The sequence below is a fragment of the Lagenorhynchus albirostris genome, chromosome 10, assembly GCF_949774975.1.
Source record: "Lagenorhynchus albirostris chromosome 10, mLagAlb1.1, whole genome shotgun sequence".
NCBI classification, from domain to species: domain Eukaryota; kingdom Metazoa; phylum Chordata; class Mammalia; order Artiodactyla; family Delphinidae; genus Lagenorhynchus; species Lagenorhynchus albirostris.
In genome coordinates, this window is record NC_083104.1 from 21,191,001 (window position 1) to 21,210,588 (window position 19,588).

At 42.9% G+C, this 19,588-nt stretch overlaps 1 protein-coding gene across 2 annotated transcripts in view; it reads left to right on the plus strand.

Moving 5' to 3' along the window:
• FRMD4B (FERM domain containing 4B) overlaps positions 1-19,588 on the plus strand; it is a 186,460-nt gene that overhangs the window by 18,199 nt on the left and 148,673 nt on the right. The window contains exon 1 of one of the 2 annotated variants that reach the window (XM_060161367.1): positions 11,271-11,348. The exons of the other annotated variant lie outside the window; for it this stretch is intronic. Coding sequence (XP_060017350.1) covers positions 11,325-11,348 — 24 coding nt within the window. The 5' untranslated portion in view covers positions 11,271-11,324. Of the gene's footprint in view, positions 1-11,270; positions 11,349-19,588 lie in introns of those variants that run through there. 2 annotated transcript variants of the gene reach the window in all.

Consider the following 19,588-nt stretch of genomic DNA (forward strand, 5'->3'; position numbering starts at 1 on the left):
TCTTTGGTTTCAAACTATGGTGTCCCCAAGTACTATTTAGTAGATTTCAAAAATCTTGTTTTATCTTGTCTGTAAACATTCTCAGCTTCATTTAGATAAGCTTGAAAGTGATCACCAAGGCTTTATTATTTTTTTAGACAAGGGATAAAGCTTAGGGCAGGAGAGCAGCGATGCACCATTTATTTTCTCTTTTTCACCTTTTCTCTTTTGAATGCCCAAGGGCTTCAAGCTTACTTGGCCCTCTAAATCCATATTTATTAAGTTAAATATAATTTAGCCAGAGTTGAATTGTTTCAGTGAGATTTCATAGCCACAAGCGACTATGAAACTGTCATTTGTCTCATTTCGGGAGGCACCAGAACTGATTACTTGGGAGACTATTGAAACTGCAAGTCCTGTTAATGTCATGGTTATTTGAGAGATTGCACCTTGAGGGTGAGGATGGGTTGACCTGCAGATTTGTTTGTGTATAGACTTTCACCAGGGCCAGCCTATCTTAGAGTTAAATTGGAGTTGCTACAGGAAACCCCTCAAAGAGGGCTTTTGTCGTGTGTGGGCTGGCCAGCACTCACCACTGGCGTTCTGTTAGCTCCCCGACTCCCTTCTGGCGGTGCCCACCAGGCAGATGGCAAAAAGGCAGGTCCCCGTGCAGGCTTCCTACCGTGGCCACCAAGGGAGCCAGATCTTCCTGTCTGCCCCTGTTCATCTAGGGGGCAGGCTTGAGGTCTCAACCAGGCTTATGATACCTCTGTGCTCCTGCACTCCGAGTTTTGAGCTAGAGGAGGGAACGTTTGCAAGTAAGAACCATCAAAGCAGCAGAGGGGGCGGGACACAGACAAGACAGTCATTGTATGACATGGTGTCAGCTGTGTCTGCTCCGTTATGGGTGGGTTCTCTTGTTTCCTGTTCATTTTCTAAGCCTGCTTCCAGGAGCCATTTTTTTCCTTCTTCCCTCCTGAGAGGCCTTATTTGGCTCAGGGATCAATATCACCTCCCATGTGACTTAGGAATATCCTGGTAGGTCTCTAAGCCAGTGCTTCCCAACATTTTTCATGTCGTAGCGTACATACGAGATGTTAGTACCTGTATGGTACACAAGGTAGATGTATATGAGGCCGCTCAGAGCCTGAGGTGACCATTTGCAGGATCTTAGGCTGCCTTGAGGGCTGAGAGGACCTATAGTTCAGGATACTCTATTGCCTGTTATATCCACACATTGGTTGTGAAGCTGAGGTCAAAGTTAATCATGTGGCCTTATTCCTCTTGCCAGTGATTGGTTTAGGGTAAACATATGACCTAGCTCTGGCCAATGGGGTGCAAGTTGCTGATGCATTTCTTTTTTTTTTTAATTTATTTTTGGCTGCATTGGGTCTTCGTTGCTGCACGCGGGCTTTCTCTAGTTGCAGTGAGCGGGAGCTACTCTTCGTTGCTGTGTGTGGGTTTCTCATTGCGGTGGCTTCTCTTGTTGTGGAGCACGGGCTCTAGGTACGTGGGCTTCAGTAGTAGTGGCACAGGGGCTTAGTTGCTCTGCGGCATGTGGGATCTTCCTGGACCAGGGCTTGAACCCATGTCACCTGCATTGACAGGTGGATTCTTAACCACTGTGCCACCCGGGAAGCCCTGATGCATTTCTTTTTTTTTTTTTTTTTTGCGGTATGCGGGCCTCTCTCTGTTGTGGCCTCTCCCGTTGCGGAGCACAGGCTCCAGACGCTCAGGCTCCAGACGCGCAGGCTCAGCGGCCATGGCTCACGGGCCCAGCCGCTCCGCGGCATGTGGGATCTTCCCAGACCGGGGCACGAACTCGTGTCCCCTGCATCGGCAGGCGGACTCGCAACCACTGCGCCACCAGGGAAGCCCCCTGATGCATTTCTTGAAAAACTCTCTTTTTAAAAAGAGACATAGAAGAAAGAGATGATCTTTCTTTTGGAGTAGGGATGTGATGCCTGGAAGAGTGGCAGCTATAGTGTAACCATGAGGGAATATTAGTTTCAGGAGAGCATGCTGAGTGGAAAAATAGAAGGAACCTGGAACTTTGATGGCAGTACTAATCTGTGGACTTCACCAACCTTGGAACTACCCTCCCTTTAGATAGTGAGATAATCGATTCATATCATTAAAGTTATTTTTACTTTGTTTGTTACTTATTGCAAAAAGCACTCTGATATAAGATCTGCTCAGGACTTGAAGATCACGACTTAGAGAAGAGTTGTCTAACAAAAAAGGTGCTCAAGGGCTTCCCTGGTGGCGCAGTGTTTGAGAGTCCGCCTGCTGATGCAGGGGACACGGGTTCGTGCCCCAGTCTGGGAAGATCCCACGTGCTGCGGAGTGGCTGGGCCCATGCGCCATGGCCGCTGAGCCTGCGCGTCCGGAGCCTGTGCTCCACAACGGGAGAGGCCACAACAGTGAGAGGCCCGTGTACCGCAAAAAAAAAAAAAAAAAAAAAAGGTGCGAAAATAAGAAACTTTTGTGGAAAGAATGGAACAAGAACTGGAGATGTGCTGGTAAAAGGAAAATGTCGAAGTTCAGAGTAAGTTGGATAAAAGTAGAAGGAAACTCTTTTTTAAAAAAATTCTTTACATTAAAAAGTACAGTATTTCTTTATTAATTAGTAATATTGACCAGAAATATTTGCCAGCATCTCTGTGAAACATTAGAGAAAGGAAAAAGAGTTTAATTAACAACTGCAAGAGGTAGAAGAGCTTACGAGTCAGAAGCCCTGAGCCCTGGAGCTAGACTGTCTAGTTTCAGATCCTGCATCTGCTGCTTCCTAGCTGTGACTTCCTGTAAGTTACTTAACCTCTCTGTGCTTCATTTTTCTCATCATCTGTAAAATAAAGATAATAATAGTCCCTACCTCAAAGGTATTATTGGATATATCTTTATAAAGTATAGGAACAGCATCTGGTGTATCTTAAGTACTATGTAAGTGTTTGCTCTTATTAATTTGCAATTATCATCCAAACCTATAAACATGTAAAAAAAAAAGTCACTTAAACATGGGTGCTTCTAGCACTACACAGTCACTAAAGTGGCTAAATTAAGAAGCTCTATAATACCAAGTGTTGGCGAAGACCTCTCCTACATTACTGATGGGAGTATAAAATTGTGTAGTCTTTTGGGAAACTGGCAGTTTCTTAAAAAATTAAACATGCTTCCACCCCATGATCTGTTAGCTCCACTCCTATGTATTTATTCCAGAGAAATGAAAACTTATGTACATACATATGTACTCACATACAAACACACAGATAAACACACACACACAAACCTTGTAAGCGAATGTTCATAGCATATTTCTTTATAATACCCGCAAACTGGAAATAGTTCAGATTTCCATTAACAGGAGAGTAGATAAATAACTTGTAGTATATTCATGCAGTGGAATACCTACTCAGCAATAAAAAATGAATTAACAAATATATCCAGCATCCTGAATGAATTTCAGAAACATTTTGCTCAGTGAAAGAACATTCATCAAAGAATTCATAGTCTATAATTCAATTCATATGATGTTCTAGAACAGGAAAAACTAACCTATGATAATAGAAATCTGAACAGTGGTTGCTTATGGAGGATGGGGAAACACTGGCAGAGGCAATTGGCAGAATATTCTGGAAATATTTTTTATCTTGGTAGGGGTGTGGATAATATAGGTGTACACATTTGTCAAAATTCATCAAATTGTAATACTTAAAGGATATATATTTTACTGTTTATAACTCTATTTTTTAAATGAAACAAAAAGCAATAACAGACTGTGTAGCAATAGCAGTAGCTGTGTAGGTCTTGGAAAGTATCAATAAACATACAAGATGAGCATCTTTTCATCCCATGTAGCAAGAAAGATAGCAAAAACTGTGAGAGTCATGTCAGAAGGACGTAGGAGTTGACTGGAAGAATTTCCCATTGGCTAGTATGGGACAATTTGAACATCACAAAGGACAACAATGTTAATAGATTGAAACATATATAATATATTTAAATTCATGAGTTTATAAATACTTTAAAAACCATTTGGCCACCATTGGAAGTGCCAACTCACTATTTTGAAAACTAGTAAATAAAGGTGAAGAATCAAGCATTTGTTGCCTTTTCTTTATGAATTGTACCACTAGGTAACCCATTAGTAGATGAGAGGAAATTTCACACTACAGAACTATTCTGGCTCAAAGTAAAGGGTGATAGAATTGGAAGGTCATCATATTGCAACCCTTAGTCAATTAAATGATCTAGCTATTGAACTAACATTACAAAAAGAGACAGCCCTAATGAGAAAACACAGATTGGTGACCAGTGAGACAATCTTGCCCAAAAAGATCTAACTGGAATCTGATCAAGCCTTCAGACTCAATCAACCTACAGGAAATATGGTGGACAAAGGACCATATTAAATGACGCCAGAGAGATGTAATCAGCAGAACTCAGATGGGCAGGAGAAATGGCAGGATAACCAGCCCTGTTTCTTCAACAAATAAATTGCAAAGAGAGAGAGAAAAAGAGAGGGAGAAGATGAATGGAAGGGGAACTTACAGATTAACAGAGACCTAAGAGAAATAACAACAAATTGCAAAATGTAGACATTTTTGGATCTTGATTCAAACAAACTTGAAAAAAACACATTCATAAGACAATTGGAAATTTGAACACTAACTGCATATCTGCTGATATTAATGAATATTGTTTTAGGTAATTGGGGTTGTCTTTTAAAAGAGTCCTTAGCTGTTATATTGAAATATTTACAGATGAAATTATTTGAAGTCTTAATTGTCTCCAAAGTAATACGTACAGAAGGACAGAAAGTGGATGAGAATATTAATGAAACAAGATTAGCCGTGTGTTATAACTGTTGAAATTGGGTGATGGATACACGGAAGTTCATTAGACCCATCTGTCACTTTTTGTAAGGGCTTGAAATTTTCCACCATAAAAAGTTCGGTTTCGATTTCAAAGGAACACAAAGGGAGAGAAAAGGGGGAAAACCAAACCAAACCAAAAAAAAAAAAAAAATACAAAAAACAGATTCTGCAGAAATACAGGAAGGAAACCTAACAGCATGTTGTTAACCCCTGGATGCATTTCTCATTGTCTGCAAAAGCCGAATAAGAAGGCAGTTTAAGCCTGAAAGCCCCGGGTTCGAATCCTGTTCTTCTGCACCCAGTTGGGGGGACTTCTGTTACCAAATCTTTTGAGCCTCTGTCTCTCATCTGTAAAATAGAGATGAACAAGTACCCACTTCATAGGGTCGCTGTCAGGATAAAAGAAGAATCTGTGTAAAGCATGGGGCGTAGTACCTGGTACCAGTCAGCACTCGATAAATTTGGGCTGTTGAGTGTTAGTTTATTGCATGTGACATTTAAAACAGAAGATAAAACAATGAATATATGCACTTTACAATGAATGTTGGAACATTTTTGATGACTTCTGAACTTCCAAAGCCTTTTTCTGTTCATATCTCCAAACACAGGGGTGAGATTAGATTTTACAATGTCCATCGCCTGAAAACCTGTGCGTGCCTTATGTAAAAACCAAGTCAAAACTCATGGCACTCATCTTGTGAAACAGAAAGGAGCCCCTACAATGTCTCCTTTTCTCCTTAACTTTTTCACCTCTGTTTCTCTGTTTTGGGTTAGGAAAGCAAGAGAATCCGCCTAGAACAAGAAACTTCCCTCTTTTTCTGCCTGAAGGGGAATGTGAATAACGGACTTTTCCATCAGGGTTGTTTTTCCTGGACATGGTGTGCCCCCTCCAACTGCTGAAACATGTGATCCTGAAGGAGACCTTAAATAAACTTCAAATGTTCCTTACCGCTCAGCAGTGCTGTCCCAATTCTAGTAAATTATGAATTTGTTTTCTGTATTTGGTGTTCTTCCTTTTTGAACAGAAGTTCTATTCATTCAGAATATGAGTTGAGAGATTTCCATGTGCCACGTGCTATAGCCGCAAACAAGGCAGAAGTGGTCCTGAACTCGTCCCCCAGATATCCACATGGCTGGCTCCTTTTTTTTTGGCCATGACCAGGGATTGAACCCAGGCTATGGCAGTGAAAGTACCAAATCCTAACCACTAGACCACCAGGGAGCTCCCCTGTCTGACTCCTTCTTAGTCTCCAGTCCCTCCATCCTCTTCATCACATCCTCCTGCTTTAGTTTCTTCACAGGTCTTAACCCTCACCTGGAATTACCTTATTTATTAATTAATTTATTTTTTATTTCTTGCCCCCCTCTGGAGTCTCTCCTTTTCATCACTGTTTCCCCACCACCTAGCCTGGTACCCAGCAGAACCAGCTACATAATTGGTAGGACCCAGTGCAGACTGAAAATGTGGGAGCCCTTGTTCAAAATGTATGAAGAATTACAAGACAGCAGAGCATTAAACAAGGTTGGTGCCCTTCTGAGAGTGGGATCCTGTGGGACTCTGCTGGTCTTACAGCCATTATTATTAGGCACCCCCAAAATAGTTATTGGAATGAATGCAGATCTAAGAAAAACCATCAGGGACCCAAGGAGTGCTGGCATCCAGATTGATAAAAGACTGAAAACAGGAACCAGCGTGTGTGTAAAAGATGCATGATTCCTCAAGTGCAGGGTTGACTGTGAGGTGAAAAGTAAGATAATGACTCTGCTCACCTTGAGCAACACCGAGTCTGGGCTGTAAATCCCTCGAGGGTCAGGACTGTAGTGTTTTCACCTTTGATTTCCCTTGCAGGGCTTCTGCACGTCCGTGGTGCTCCATGAATATTTGGGAAGAACCGAATTGGTTCTAGAAGTAGAATTAGAGAAGGATGAGGAGTTATGATAGAAATATTCTTTTTTCTTTTTCGCGGTGCGCGGGCCTCTCACTGTTGTGGCCTCTCCCGTTGCGGAGCACAGGCTCCGGACGCGCATGCTCAGCGGCCATGGCTCACGGGCCCAGCCGCTCTGCGGCATGTGGGATCCTCCCGGACCGGGGCACGAACCCGTGTCGCCTGCATCGGCAGGCGGACTCTCAACCACTGCGCCACCAGGGAAGCCCAGAAATATTCTTTTCTTTAATGCAAACCTCACTAAATTTAGGAGGAGATGAGCTGGTCTTTAAGTTTGTCCTTTTAGTTTATGACAAGTGGTTCAGAGCTCTGCTCAGCCATCAGAGTTTTGGAAAACTGCAATACATTGTTGGGATTTTATGGTGTGTCTGGCATTAATTTGGTATATGAAGTGTTCTGATGAAAGTGATAGTTTTGTGATAAATGCAAAGCTTCTCGTAAAGATTCCTAAGACTGTATTTCTTTAAAAATCTGGTCTACACTTTCACATATTTTCCCCCCAAATGATGGACCTATTCCCTTTGTCCCACTTCCGGGATGGTGGAAGCCTCCACAAAGTAACCATACACTTATCCAGACTCACCAGTTAGTGATCAGCGAATTGTGTCACAATTGGCACTTTATAGGCATAATTTCACATATGCCCATCATTCATTTGGACCTATTCCGGAGATATAATTTCATTTTCTTTTTTCTCCCCTTTTTTTAAAAAAATGTATTTCATTGAAGTATAGTTGATTTACAATGTTGTGTTAATTTTTGGGGGGGGGGGTGTTGTTTGTTTTTTCATTTTCAATGGGACTCCGTAACAGGGCTCCCTGAGTCTGCGTTCTTGGATCCCAGGTTCAGCCCTGCCCCGTGTCTGACTGTCCGGCAAGAGCCATTTGGAAGAGCAGTGGTTTCAGGTTGGATGTAGAGTGAGACTTTCTGCTATTCCTGTGTGGGCCTCTCTATGCCATTTCTAAAGGACCTTTTCCTAACTAATGCACTGACCACAGAGCTCCTATCTGATGCCCCAGTGCTGCAGGAACTATCCTTTTACCCAAGGCTGAATCCCCGGTACCTTGGCCTCCCACCCAGGTCCCCAATTCTGTGTCGATAATCATTCAACTTGTTAAACAGTATTGGTCAGCTGATGAAGGGTATCTGATTCCAGTTATCCTGTCTCCCATGAACTGCTGTATTAGATCGGACCTTTCTGTTTGCAAACCAATTTAAAAAAAAATTAAATTAGCTTAAGTAGAAATAGAAATTATAGTGATTCAGACAGTCATTGGAGTCTGTCTCTCTCCAGCACTTCTGTCTGGCCTGAAGTACTCTGGTACCCCAGGCTCTCATCCCAACAGCTTTTTAACTCCAGAACAAAGACAAATACCCTTCTTCCCTCATCCCTATAACTAGGGAATATTGGGGCCGGGTATTTTTATTGGTTATTCCTGAATCGCATGTTAATTATCCCTTGATATAGGGGCCTGAGGTTAGGTCACCCTAATGATTTGGATGGTGCTGTCATAGAAAAGCGGGGATCTGTGATTAGAAAAAGTGAAACAGACTTTGGATGGGCAAAAACAACAGATACTTACTCTGATCATCTAGTTTTAATCCTCCCGGTGCTCCCACAACCATACCCTGACCTTGCCCCAGCCCTGTATTTGGTCTGTCAAGTCACTTCACCTGGTTCTTCATGTTGGCCTTGATCTCCTAGTTTTAGCCCATTCTGTTGCCTCGATTCTGAAACTATTTATCAAAATTCTGATTGTCCTTCGACAGTGAAAAATTCTTACCTTAAAATTGGAAATGTCACACTAGTTTTCTCAGGAGGCTATTCAACCTGGTGAGAAAAGTGACCATTTCTTGAGTTTTTCCTGCTATATATACCTAAATAGAAGGTTCCCTCAAATATAAAGTCACTCATCTTCCCACTAAGAAGATTCAAAACCAGTGTTTTAGGCCAACCTGAATGTATAAAAATTTAGCAATGTAGATGAAGTAGTCCAGTATTTACTTCTAATATTTAAGATCATTTGTCCTATGGATTAATAATTTGGGTGATTCCTGTCTTGCACTTTCCCTCTTTATGAAGTAATTTTTTTCAGCCTCTCCACATGCATCTGTGTGTTGGCCCTGAAACAAAAGGCCCTCTTCAAATCATCCTTCTGGCTTACCCAAGCACAACATCTTTGCTTCTGCCTAAGTTGTTTGAGCTACAGAACTTGTTCTTTTTTTTTTTATTATTGAAGTATAGTTGATTTACAATGTTGTATTCGTTTCTGGCATACAGCAAAGTGATTCAGTTATAAATATACGTATTTTTTTTCGTATTCTTTTCCATTATGGTTTATTACAGGATATTGAATATAGTTGCCTGTGCTATACAATAGGACCTTGGGTTGTTTATCCATTCTGTATATAATAGTTTGCATCTGCTAATCCCAAACTCCCAATCCATCCTTCCCAATCCCCCCCCAACCTTGGCAACCACAAGTGTGTTCTCTATGTCTGTGAGTCTGTTTCTATTTCGTAGATAAGTTCATTTGTGTCATATTTTAAATTCCACATATAAGTGATATCATATGATATTTGTCTTTCTCTTTCTGACTTACTTTGCTCAGTATAATAATCTCTTGGTCCATCCATGTAGCTGCAAGTGGCATTATTTCATTCTTTTTTACGGCTGAGTAATATTGCATTTTATATATGTACCACATCTTTATCCATTCATATGTCCATGGACATTTAGTTTGGCTCTTGTAAATAGTACAGCACTTTTCAATCTCCATATATGATACTTCACTGGGAGTATTATTGCATGACTTTTTTTCCCCCCTTTTTCATTCATCCTAGAGGTGTATACGTATGGTCTTCCAGCATAACCACCTATCGTGTGGCCTTTTAAAGTAATGTTTGGAACTTCCCTGGTGGCGCAGGTGTTAAGACTCTGCATTCCCAATGCAAAGGGCCCAGGTTTTATCCCTGGTTGGGGAACTAGATCCCCCATGCGTGCTGCAACTAAGAGCTCGCATGCCACAACTAAGGAGCCCGAGTGCCACAAATAAGGAGCCCGCTTGCTGCAACTAAGGAGCCCATGTGCTGCAACTAAGACCCGGTGCAACCAAATAAATAAATAAAAATTACAAAAACTAAGGTAATATTTAAGTAACTTGTTTGCTTTGACATTCAGCCCCTCCACTTGTGAAGTCACATGCCTATAATAACTACCTGATCTGTATTAACTTCTTTGCCACCTTTTCTACTGGTTTCATCAAGTAATCTTTATAAGCATACAAACTTGTTATTGAATGAGGCTGTTTCAAAGTATTGTGTCTTCCCCCGACAGTATGTTGTAGTTCAAAGGAACTGGAGTCTTTGAAAGGACTTGAAGATAAAGCTACTCTCTCATTTTTGAGAGATAAGGGATTTTGGTAGGGGGGAGGGCACCTCACCTTTTATTTAAATACATGATATATGTCTGTCTGCCAGGCACATTCTTTGTGCTTTGTATGCACGATCTCATTTAATTCCTCCAACACCCCTAATAAGATAGGGATTTTTATCCCTATATACTAAGGAGGCAATGGATTCTCAGAGAGGTCAAGTAACTTTCCCAAGAACATACAGCTACAAAATGCCAGGTTTGTCTGGCTCTAGAACACATGTTCTTAACCATACCACTCACTTGCACAAAAATCCAGAAGATTCTTTTTTCAGGTGGGAAAAACATGGTACCATGTCACAGGCTCTTACTTAGCCATTCTAAAACTAATAAGTGGTTTTATTATTTTTACTGGATTTTATATATTTTTCTCTCTGCTTTACTTTGAAGTATAATGGATTTTGATTATTCCCTATCCATTGAGCAATTTCAGTAGTAATGACTTAGTTAAATGCAAATGATGAAATAAATCCTTTCTCGACCAAAGGCATCTTACTAGGATTTTCTGTTTGTGGCTGGCATCACTGATGCTGACTGATCTTATGAAGTTTGTCCCGTGGAATTCTGAGTTTCCTTCTCAGTGTAAAAGCTATTGGTGTAAAATGGCTGTGGGTAGCACAGTTGAGTTAAGTGTCATTTCTGTTTGTATTCATTAAATTCAGAATGTGTAAAGATTGAAGAGCCAAAATTGAAGTTTGGATTCTTAGATGGCATAGCCCATCTCTGAATTATTATCCAATGCAGATCATGCATTATCAGTAAACAACATTTCATCATATGTTTTAAACATGTTATGAAGAAAAGCTTTAGGTGGCAAAAAAAAAAAATAGCAGAAATTTTGGGTTGTTGGTTTTTTTTTCTCCCACCGCTCTCCTGACTCATGTTGAAAGCCTTTTGTTTCTAATCAAAGCAACAAACGGTAAGGTCATTTCCTTGTGATTATATGGCAGCGGAAGGCGTCGGGGTTTTTAGGTCCCTACTTCCACCAGCTTATATTTGGAGAAAACACACACACACACACACACACACACATCACAAGTGCTTAATATATGTGTCCTTTGTCCTGCCCGTTCTCTCCGGTCCCTTTAAATGAGCCGAGACCATGGTTCGGAGGTAAGAACAATTTCTCTTATAATCTTTTGACTACAGACAGTATAATGGTGCTTCTTGAGCTCTTCCTGGCATTTCTTAGTGAATTGAGGGCAGATTTTAATGTTATACGGGGGGTGGACGAACTTACGTACTAATGTTTCAGAACCCAACTTGCAAAAAAGGAAACTCCAAGAAATGTTAGCTCTTTTCAAAGAGTTATTCCTTCTCCAAAAGAGTTGAATCTCCTCCAGTTTGATACCACGGTGAAGATCGTCCTTAACGCTCATCTTTCGGAGGGTTTTCCTGTCATTGTTTGAACTGTTATCTCTGTTCCCCTAAAAGTCCTAAAAGGCTCATTTCTTGTGTTTTTATTTCAGAACTTTGGTAATTATTGTTGCAGTGTATAATTCCACCTCACCGCTTCCCCCTAACGCCATCCCACTACCATTCTCTTTCTTTTCTTTTTTTTTTAATTTTAAAGACTTGAGCCCTTTTATGGATGTGGAAAGGACAGGGCAAGGGCAGGAACGGTGTCAGTAAGCAGCATGAAAATGCTTTGAGATTTGCAGTTGTTAATCATCTCGTCAGCACAGTGGTTTTGGAGCCATCTCTATTTCTGTGAGCATTTGGCAGGAAAGATCCTGTGGGGGACTAGAACTCATTAGTAACTTTTCTAAAAGGACCTTTTAATGTACGTCCCTGTCTTGCCTCGAGACAGAAGCAGGGAAATTGAATTCCGTCCCTCAGTCTAGTTTATGAGGACTTTATGTGACCAGAATTCAATGGCTCAAGGTAGAGACCTCAGAAATGCCATCTTTGGGGATGGCTATCAATTAATTCATAAAACCTTTATGATTTGTCAAAGGAAGTCCTACAATCTAATTAAAAGGGAAGCTTTTTTTTTTCTTTCTCCCTTCTGATGTGGTTATGCTAAACTCATAATGTCCAATTCTATGTGTCCATTTTTTTCCCCTCATGGGTAGATGTTGGAGATGGAGGAGGGGAGGAAAAGCTGGGTAGACTTCAGAAAACAAAGGAAATTGTCTCATCCAGGAGGCTGCAAAACTCTTGGGTATAGGAGGAAGTCTGTGGAGGAAGTGGGCAGGATTAGGTAGAGAAGAGAAACGTCAGGGAAACAAACATATCACAATAGGGTCGGGGATCGGACCCTCTTGTCATAATCTAACACAATAGCATGTGCTTAGAAATGAATCGATTGTTTCTAAATCAGTCCTGTTTAAAGGTATCTAATGATCTGAAGGAGTAGAAAGGAACGTGATCGTATCCAAAATGCAGTCCTTTGACCTGGATTCTCAGAGCGGCATTATGGTCACCCAGAGCCTCATGTTAGATGATCCTATTCTTAGACTCAGGCCATAGAACCCCGCTAGAAGTAAGACCATTCTGTAATGCAGCCCCTTCAGGAATCAAAAAGTACATCTCTTAGCAGAGGATCTAAGATATTCCCAGACATACCAAATTCCACTCCAGGGCACATTATCTGTGTTCCAGTGCCTCATTTATTTTCATCCTTCATTTGTAGTACATGGAAAAGTGGTAACTACTGGAAAGGAGGTTCTTATGGTCAAGTATACCGCCCCCCGCCACCATGAAGAGAGTGCTCAATAACTATGCGGAGGGTGGGGGATGAGTGGTGGATTAATAACACTATTTGAGTAGAATTTTTTAAAATTAATTAACTTTTATTTTTGGCTGCGTTGGGTCTTCACGGCTGCACACGGGCTTTCTCTAGTTGCGGCGACCAGGGGCTACCCTTCGTTGAGGTGCGCGGGCTTCTCATTGCGGTGGCTTCTCTTGTTGTGGAGCGCGGGCTCCAGGTGCACGGGCTTCAGTAATTGTGGCTCGCGGACTTCAGTAGTTGTGGCTCGCGGGCTCAGTAGTTGTGGCTCGCGGGCTCTAAAGCACAGGCTGAGTACTTGTGGCGCACGGGCTTAGCTGCTCTGTGGCATGTGGGATCTTCCCGGACCAGGGCTCGAACCCGTGTCCCCTACATTGGCAGGCGGATTCTTAACCACTGTGCCACCAGGGAAGTCCTGAGTAGAATTGTTAAATATATTCATGCCGTGGAATATTTGAGCTGGAAAAAACCTTGTAAGTCACTTTGGAGTCATCCAGTCCCCTTATGCTGTTACTGAGTAGATGAAAATCCAGAGTAGTGGAGGAATTTTCCTAAGCTCTCCTATCCCATTAGGGGCAGGGCACAGGCTAGAGCCCTCTCTCCTGGGTCCTGAGTCTGTGCTGTGTCCACCACAATGCTGTCTCTAGGACCAGCTGATGGCTTTGTCTAATTTCCAGCATCTCTGCAATTCATGCAGCATGAGTTTCTTCTCATGCACTCATTTCTATCTTGGAATAGAAAGGTGGAAGTTGCATCCCAAAGGAGGCTCTGCTTCTTATTATGGACTGCTTCCAACTGCTGGCAGAAACCAGTGGGCAGGTACATGAAGGACCCCGAGAAAAAGAACCAGCAGCCTTGTCACTAGTCATAACAAGCTGTAGTACTTGATAAAAACGTACTAAAACACTTTCTCTTTGCTTTGAAAATATTGTCAGAACCTGAATATATTTAGTTAGCTCTTTGTAGAGGCCTGTTCCAACATCATAATTCAAGTATGAGACACATTTGTTTGTCCCTGATCTGAATTCCATGAAGCTCCAGTTAAGACTTTTTCCTGCTTAATGCTGGAAAACTATGAAAAGTTTTAAATGGAAGACTTTTTCTAAACTGGAAAGATAAAGCTGAGTACAGGTAAAATATACATTAACATATGTTAGTATAATCTGCCAAGTTTAGGCAAACAGTTTATCCTTCCAATAAAAGCAGTGAAAGCAAAGGGTGATATTGGGCACATTCTCTGTTTCTTTTAGATGTGTTTTTTTTCCTTAAAGAAGCCATTGTAGGTAGGGCTGTAAAGTACATGTTCACTTCTGTCCTCTTGTGTTGGTTTATTTCCTCTTTTGGTTTTCTTCTATCCTTGCAAGTTAGAATGAACAAGTCAGCAGAGTTTGTACCCGTTTTTTCAAGATTTGACTGTACACCACCCTTTCTATTAGAGGTATTTATATTCAGTTTTTCCAGTCAGGAATGAGGTTAGTCCAGAAGCTGACCTTCCACAATAGGAAATCTTTATCTGAAGAGCAGTGTGAGAGAGAGAACTGGATTCCAGGTCTAAGTCTGCCCCTTACTGATAAGCTCTATGGCCTTGGAGAGCTGATTTTTCCTATCCAGGCCTCCGAACCCACATTTGTGGGTGAAGAAGTTAGTCTCGTGCTGAGGCCCCTTTTCAGTTTCGAAATGCTCTAACTTTAATTGAAGTCACTACAGGTTCTTTACAGATCAGTTGCAGCTGTCTCCCTCTCTGCTAGCCACCCGCTCCCTCTCTTCTTTCCTCTTTTCCTCCCCTTTTCCTTCTTCTCTCCCCTCTTTCTTCCTTTCCACTGATATTTTCCTTTTCACAAAAAGGGATTCAGGGCATGGACTATATGACTCAGATGCCTGTAGAGCCAGGGACAGCCTGTGAGTAGCAGCAATGGGAAGAAGGCAAAGTTGGAAATGGAGAAATTCCCCAAACTGCAAACTGAAATCAGACGTGGAGATGCTCTCCAGGAAGAAATCCAGACTTTGTGGGTCATGGATACACCTCTTGTATTGAAATTTGACACTGCTCCTTGGATTCCAAATTCCTTAGAAGTCAACACATACTTCCTGGGTGTGTCTTGCGCCACCCGGTGTGCCAGGCTCAGGCTTACAAAGGTGAATGAGATGCAGCCACTATATGAAGCTCCGTCCAGTGGGGGAGTGCAAACTGGAACTCTCCAGTGAGTCTCAGTAGCTCTTCCAAGCTTGACTTTTCGTTCATCTACTGCTCACTCTTGGGGAGTGGAAAAGCTGTTGACATAAAATGGCTGTGAGTAGTGGAATGTCATGAATATGATTTGAGGTCAAAGGATTAAACTGATGGGTGTTCTTAGGTAGAAATGGAACAGTGTCAATTCCAGCGAACAGTGACACTGTAAAGCATTCAGGAGTCCACTGGTACAGGTTCTGTTTTTGGTAGGCTCTATCCAAATGAAAGAGGGAGAGGAAGTGGCAGGAGTCTTAGCACATAAATCTTGCTTGGCCACTTATGAACTGAGTGACCCCCTCTGGCCTTATGACAGACACAGTTGAAATGACCTTATTATGTTGTTGAGGGGATTAGAGCTGGCCTCTGGCATTGAAGACGCACATAGTAAATGGCAATTAATATATATTTTTTAAATTAGTTAATTTATTTTTGGCTGCGTTGGGTCTTTGTTGCTGTGTGCGGGCTTTCTCTAGCTGTGGTGCATGGGCTTCTCATTGCAGTGGCTTCTCTTGCTGCGGAGCACGGGCTCTAGGCACGTGGGCTTCAGTAGTTGTGGCTTGCGGGCTCTAGAGCGCAGGCTCAGTCGTTGTGGCTCACGGGCTGTAGAGCGCAGGCTCAGTAGTTGTGGCGCACGGGCTTAGTTGCTCCGCGGCATGTGGGATCTTCCCAGACCAGGGCGCGAACCTGTGACCCCTGCATTGGCAGGCGGATTCTTAACCACTGCGCCACGAGGGAAGCCTGGGCAATTAATATTATTAAGTAACATTATTATACGTCTATCCCAAGTACAGCAAATAAAAACAAGGGTACATACATATGAAAATATGTAAACACCACCAGAAGACTGAGTATTCAAAGTAATGAATGGGTAATTTTTTTCAGGGCCCTTCATGCTCATGATAGCATCAATGTGAATCAGTTATTCATTACCCCACATCTCGTCACTGTCAGGGTATCCATCAGCCTTCCGTCCTTTTGGACACATGAGATCTCTTGACCCTGCAGACATTTGTCTGTATTTCACTGGGCACAAGTTCACAAATAAGTAATCAACTGCAGTATGTCTCTTGCAGACTTCCGTCTTGGGTTTGAGGTCAAGTGTTTATCATTTTAAGGATCTAGTTCTAAACGTTTTTTTTTTTTTTGCGGTACGCGGGCCTCTCACTGTTGTGGCCTCTCCCGTTGCGGAGCGCAGGCTCAGGACGCGCAGGCTCAGCGGCCATGGCTCACGAGCCCAGCCGCTCTGCGGCATGTGGGATCCTCCCGGACCAGGGCACGAACCTGTGCCCCCTGCATTGGCAGGCAGACTCCCAACCATTGCGCCATCAGGGAAGCCCTCTAAACCATTTTAAGGACGTGGACCCAAAATATAAATCTGACAGAAGTTATAGAAAGTCTTCCTGGAAAGATTCTCACACGCACATTTTGTTTATACTTTGGAGGAAGGTGTTTGCAAAGTCCTCTACCAGCACTAATAGACTTGTAAGAGCTCCTGTATCCCAGCTGAGGAAATGGAATAAATGTATGTATCTTTCAGAGAAATGGTGAGAAACTAGCTGGCCTCTGTGCGTGACACCGAGAAATGAGCTTTTTGGAACTCGTTAGCACTTAACCTTATTTGAACCCTCTAGAAGTGTGTGATCCTGGAACTGACACGGGCTCCATAGAAGGTATTTAGAACGTAAGAGCAAGTCCTGCCACCTCCTCCTCCGTAGCTGTTTATACTGCTCGTCGGAGAGGAGTTATACCTCTACCAACAATGGGGGTGTGGGTGAGGCAGGCACCCTCTTGGTACTTGGCCTTGTGTTGAGAGTAAGGTGACTCTAGTGGGACCTGTAAGTAATTGCTCTGTTCACCATTAGAACAGTCACCTGGCTTTAGGGAGTCACCTGAAAATCTGCAGAGGTTTCGCAGTAACCACTATATTTCAGTTGCAGCACTGGGAGCTTGTTCGTAGTAACCACGCACGTCACCAAGCGCTCCCCTCAAGTGCAGGCACCCCTCTTCATTAGAACAAGGGCTGAGGTCCAACATGCCACAGCTCTTACTTTGCATTATTCCTTTTTCCTTGTTTTTAAAGGAAACTACGCATCAACTCGTGATAGCTTTTAAATGTTTTATATGAAACAAGAAGTCTCCGTTGTGGTCTCAGTTTTTAAAAAATGAATAAGCAACTCCATTTTTTCATCCAATAGACATTTATTGAGCAGCTGCTTTTGCAAGGTGCCAGCTATAAGCTGGGGGGTCCAGGGATTAAGAAGACAGATAGGGTCCCTGGAGGCAGATATTATGTAACAAAGTACATCATTCTTTAATTACAGTTGTGTAAAGTGCTGCGGAGGAGCAGTTTAGAGAGCTAAAAGAACACATAACACTCAGAGTAAGAGTGATGGAGCCCATGGCTATTCCACACACTCTGCATCAGCTCATTCAAAGCTCGTAGCAAGGCACCAGTACTGTTTCCATTATGCAGATCAGGTAACAGAGTAACAAAGAGATGAGGTCATTTGGCCACGTGGTGCCACTAGCAAACCGTCTAAGTCAGGATTTGAACCCCGGGTGATCTGAGTTCGGAGTCTTCACTCCTAACCACTACACAATGGCTTCTATGAGAGACTCACTTTTTTTTTTTTTTTTTTTTGCGGTACGCGGGCCTCTCACTGCTGTGGCCTCTCCCATTGCAGAGCACAGGCTCCGGACGCGCAGGCTCAGCGGTCATGGCTCACAGGCCCAGCCGCTCCGCGGTACGTGGGATCCTCCTGGACCAGGGCACGAATCCGTGTCCCCTGCATCGGCAGGCAGACTCTCAACCACTGCGCCACCAGGGAAGCCCGAGAGACTCACTTTTATTTTAATCTGTGTTTTTAAGGGTAAATTGGTTTAGCCAGGCACTTTCCAAATGCCCTCATGCTTTGAGGTGGGAAGGAGATCATACGAAGAAGAACTAGAAGAAGATCAGTGTGGCTGGAGCCCAGAGAGCAAAAGGGAAAGGAGTGCAAGACCAGGGGAAGGGTGGACAGGGAGCAGGCGGTGCAGGACGAGGTGGGCCGCATGGGTGATGGAAGCTTTTCTTCCAACTGAATCGGGTCAGCTCCAAAGCTAGACCCCCTCGGTCAAGAAGACCCTCTCGGGAACCTCCCATTCCTGTGAGATGGACACATGGAGGGAAGTTCTCCTGATCTGGCTAGATTATTCCAGATCCATTTACCTTTGTGTATGCACAAAGCATCCTGCTCGAGGATGTTTTATCTGTGTCATCAGTCTGTCCCACTGATGTCTTTTCCAAGCCCATACGTTTTCTGCCTTTTCTGGGAGCTGCAGAATTACATTTTTCTTAGTGGTCCATGTAGCCACACTGCGCCTGTAGCAGGTCCAACTGTCATCATCATTCATCGTGGCTAACAGAATGACAGGTGCTGTGTTGGGCTCTTTCTACCTGTTCTAGTGTTCCAGCCCCAACTCCATGAGTTAGACACTGTTACTATCGATATTTTTCAGATAAAGAAACCGATTTACAGGGGTTAAATGACTGGCCCAGAGTCCCACCAGCTAATTGTCAGAGTCAGGTCTTGCATCCTGGGTTGCCTGATGCCAAAGTGCGTGCTTAACCCTGCGGATCTCACTTCCTATTTTACAGATGCAAAAACTGTCCAAAGTTAATGATAGAACTGATTCTAAAACTCAGATTTTACATGAAGTTTCATTTTCTAGGCCAACATTAAATCTCATAGGAAAAATGAAAAAGAAAGGAAACTGAATAGAACACTGTGGACCTTCACCATGACCTGAAGTAGCCTTGTAAACATGTTACAGATTTACCAGCCCACAGAGATATGTTACCCGCCCGCCGGCTAAATTGGTAACACGGGCAAAAATAGAGGGATCTGAAGGGAGTGGGGGAATCTGGATATTAACCAGTAGGAGTTTGGAAGAGAGAATTAAGAGTAAAACAGAATAGTTTTGGTATTTTTTATAAGTAATAGTCACTCGGTGCCAAGCACTGTGCCAAGTTCTTGACAAGTACTCACTCATTTAACCCTCACAACAAGCTGATAAAGTTGGTCATATGTGTATGTCCATTTTATGGATGAGGACCAATGCAACAGTCTTGTCATTCTCTCTCTCTCTCTTTGATTTTTGCCACCCCACTCCCAGTCTCACCTCCTGATAGGAACCAGAGTTATCCTTTACAAATGTCCCCCGATCTTGTTTCCCACTTGCCTAAAAGCCTCCAATGGCCTCCCACTGCCTTTGCAATAGGACCCATACTCCTAACTCCTGATATAGCCTAGGGGTTTTCAGACTTCAGCATGCAACAGAGTGACCTGGACGGCTCGCTAAAACACAGATGGTTGGTCGCCACTCCACATTCCTAGCGAGCTGCAGTTAATA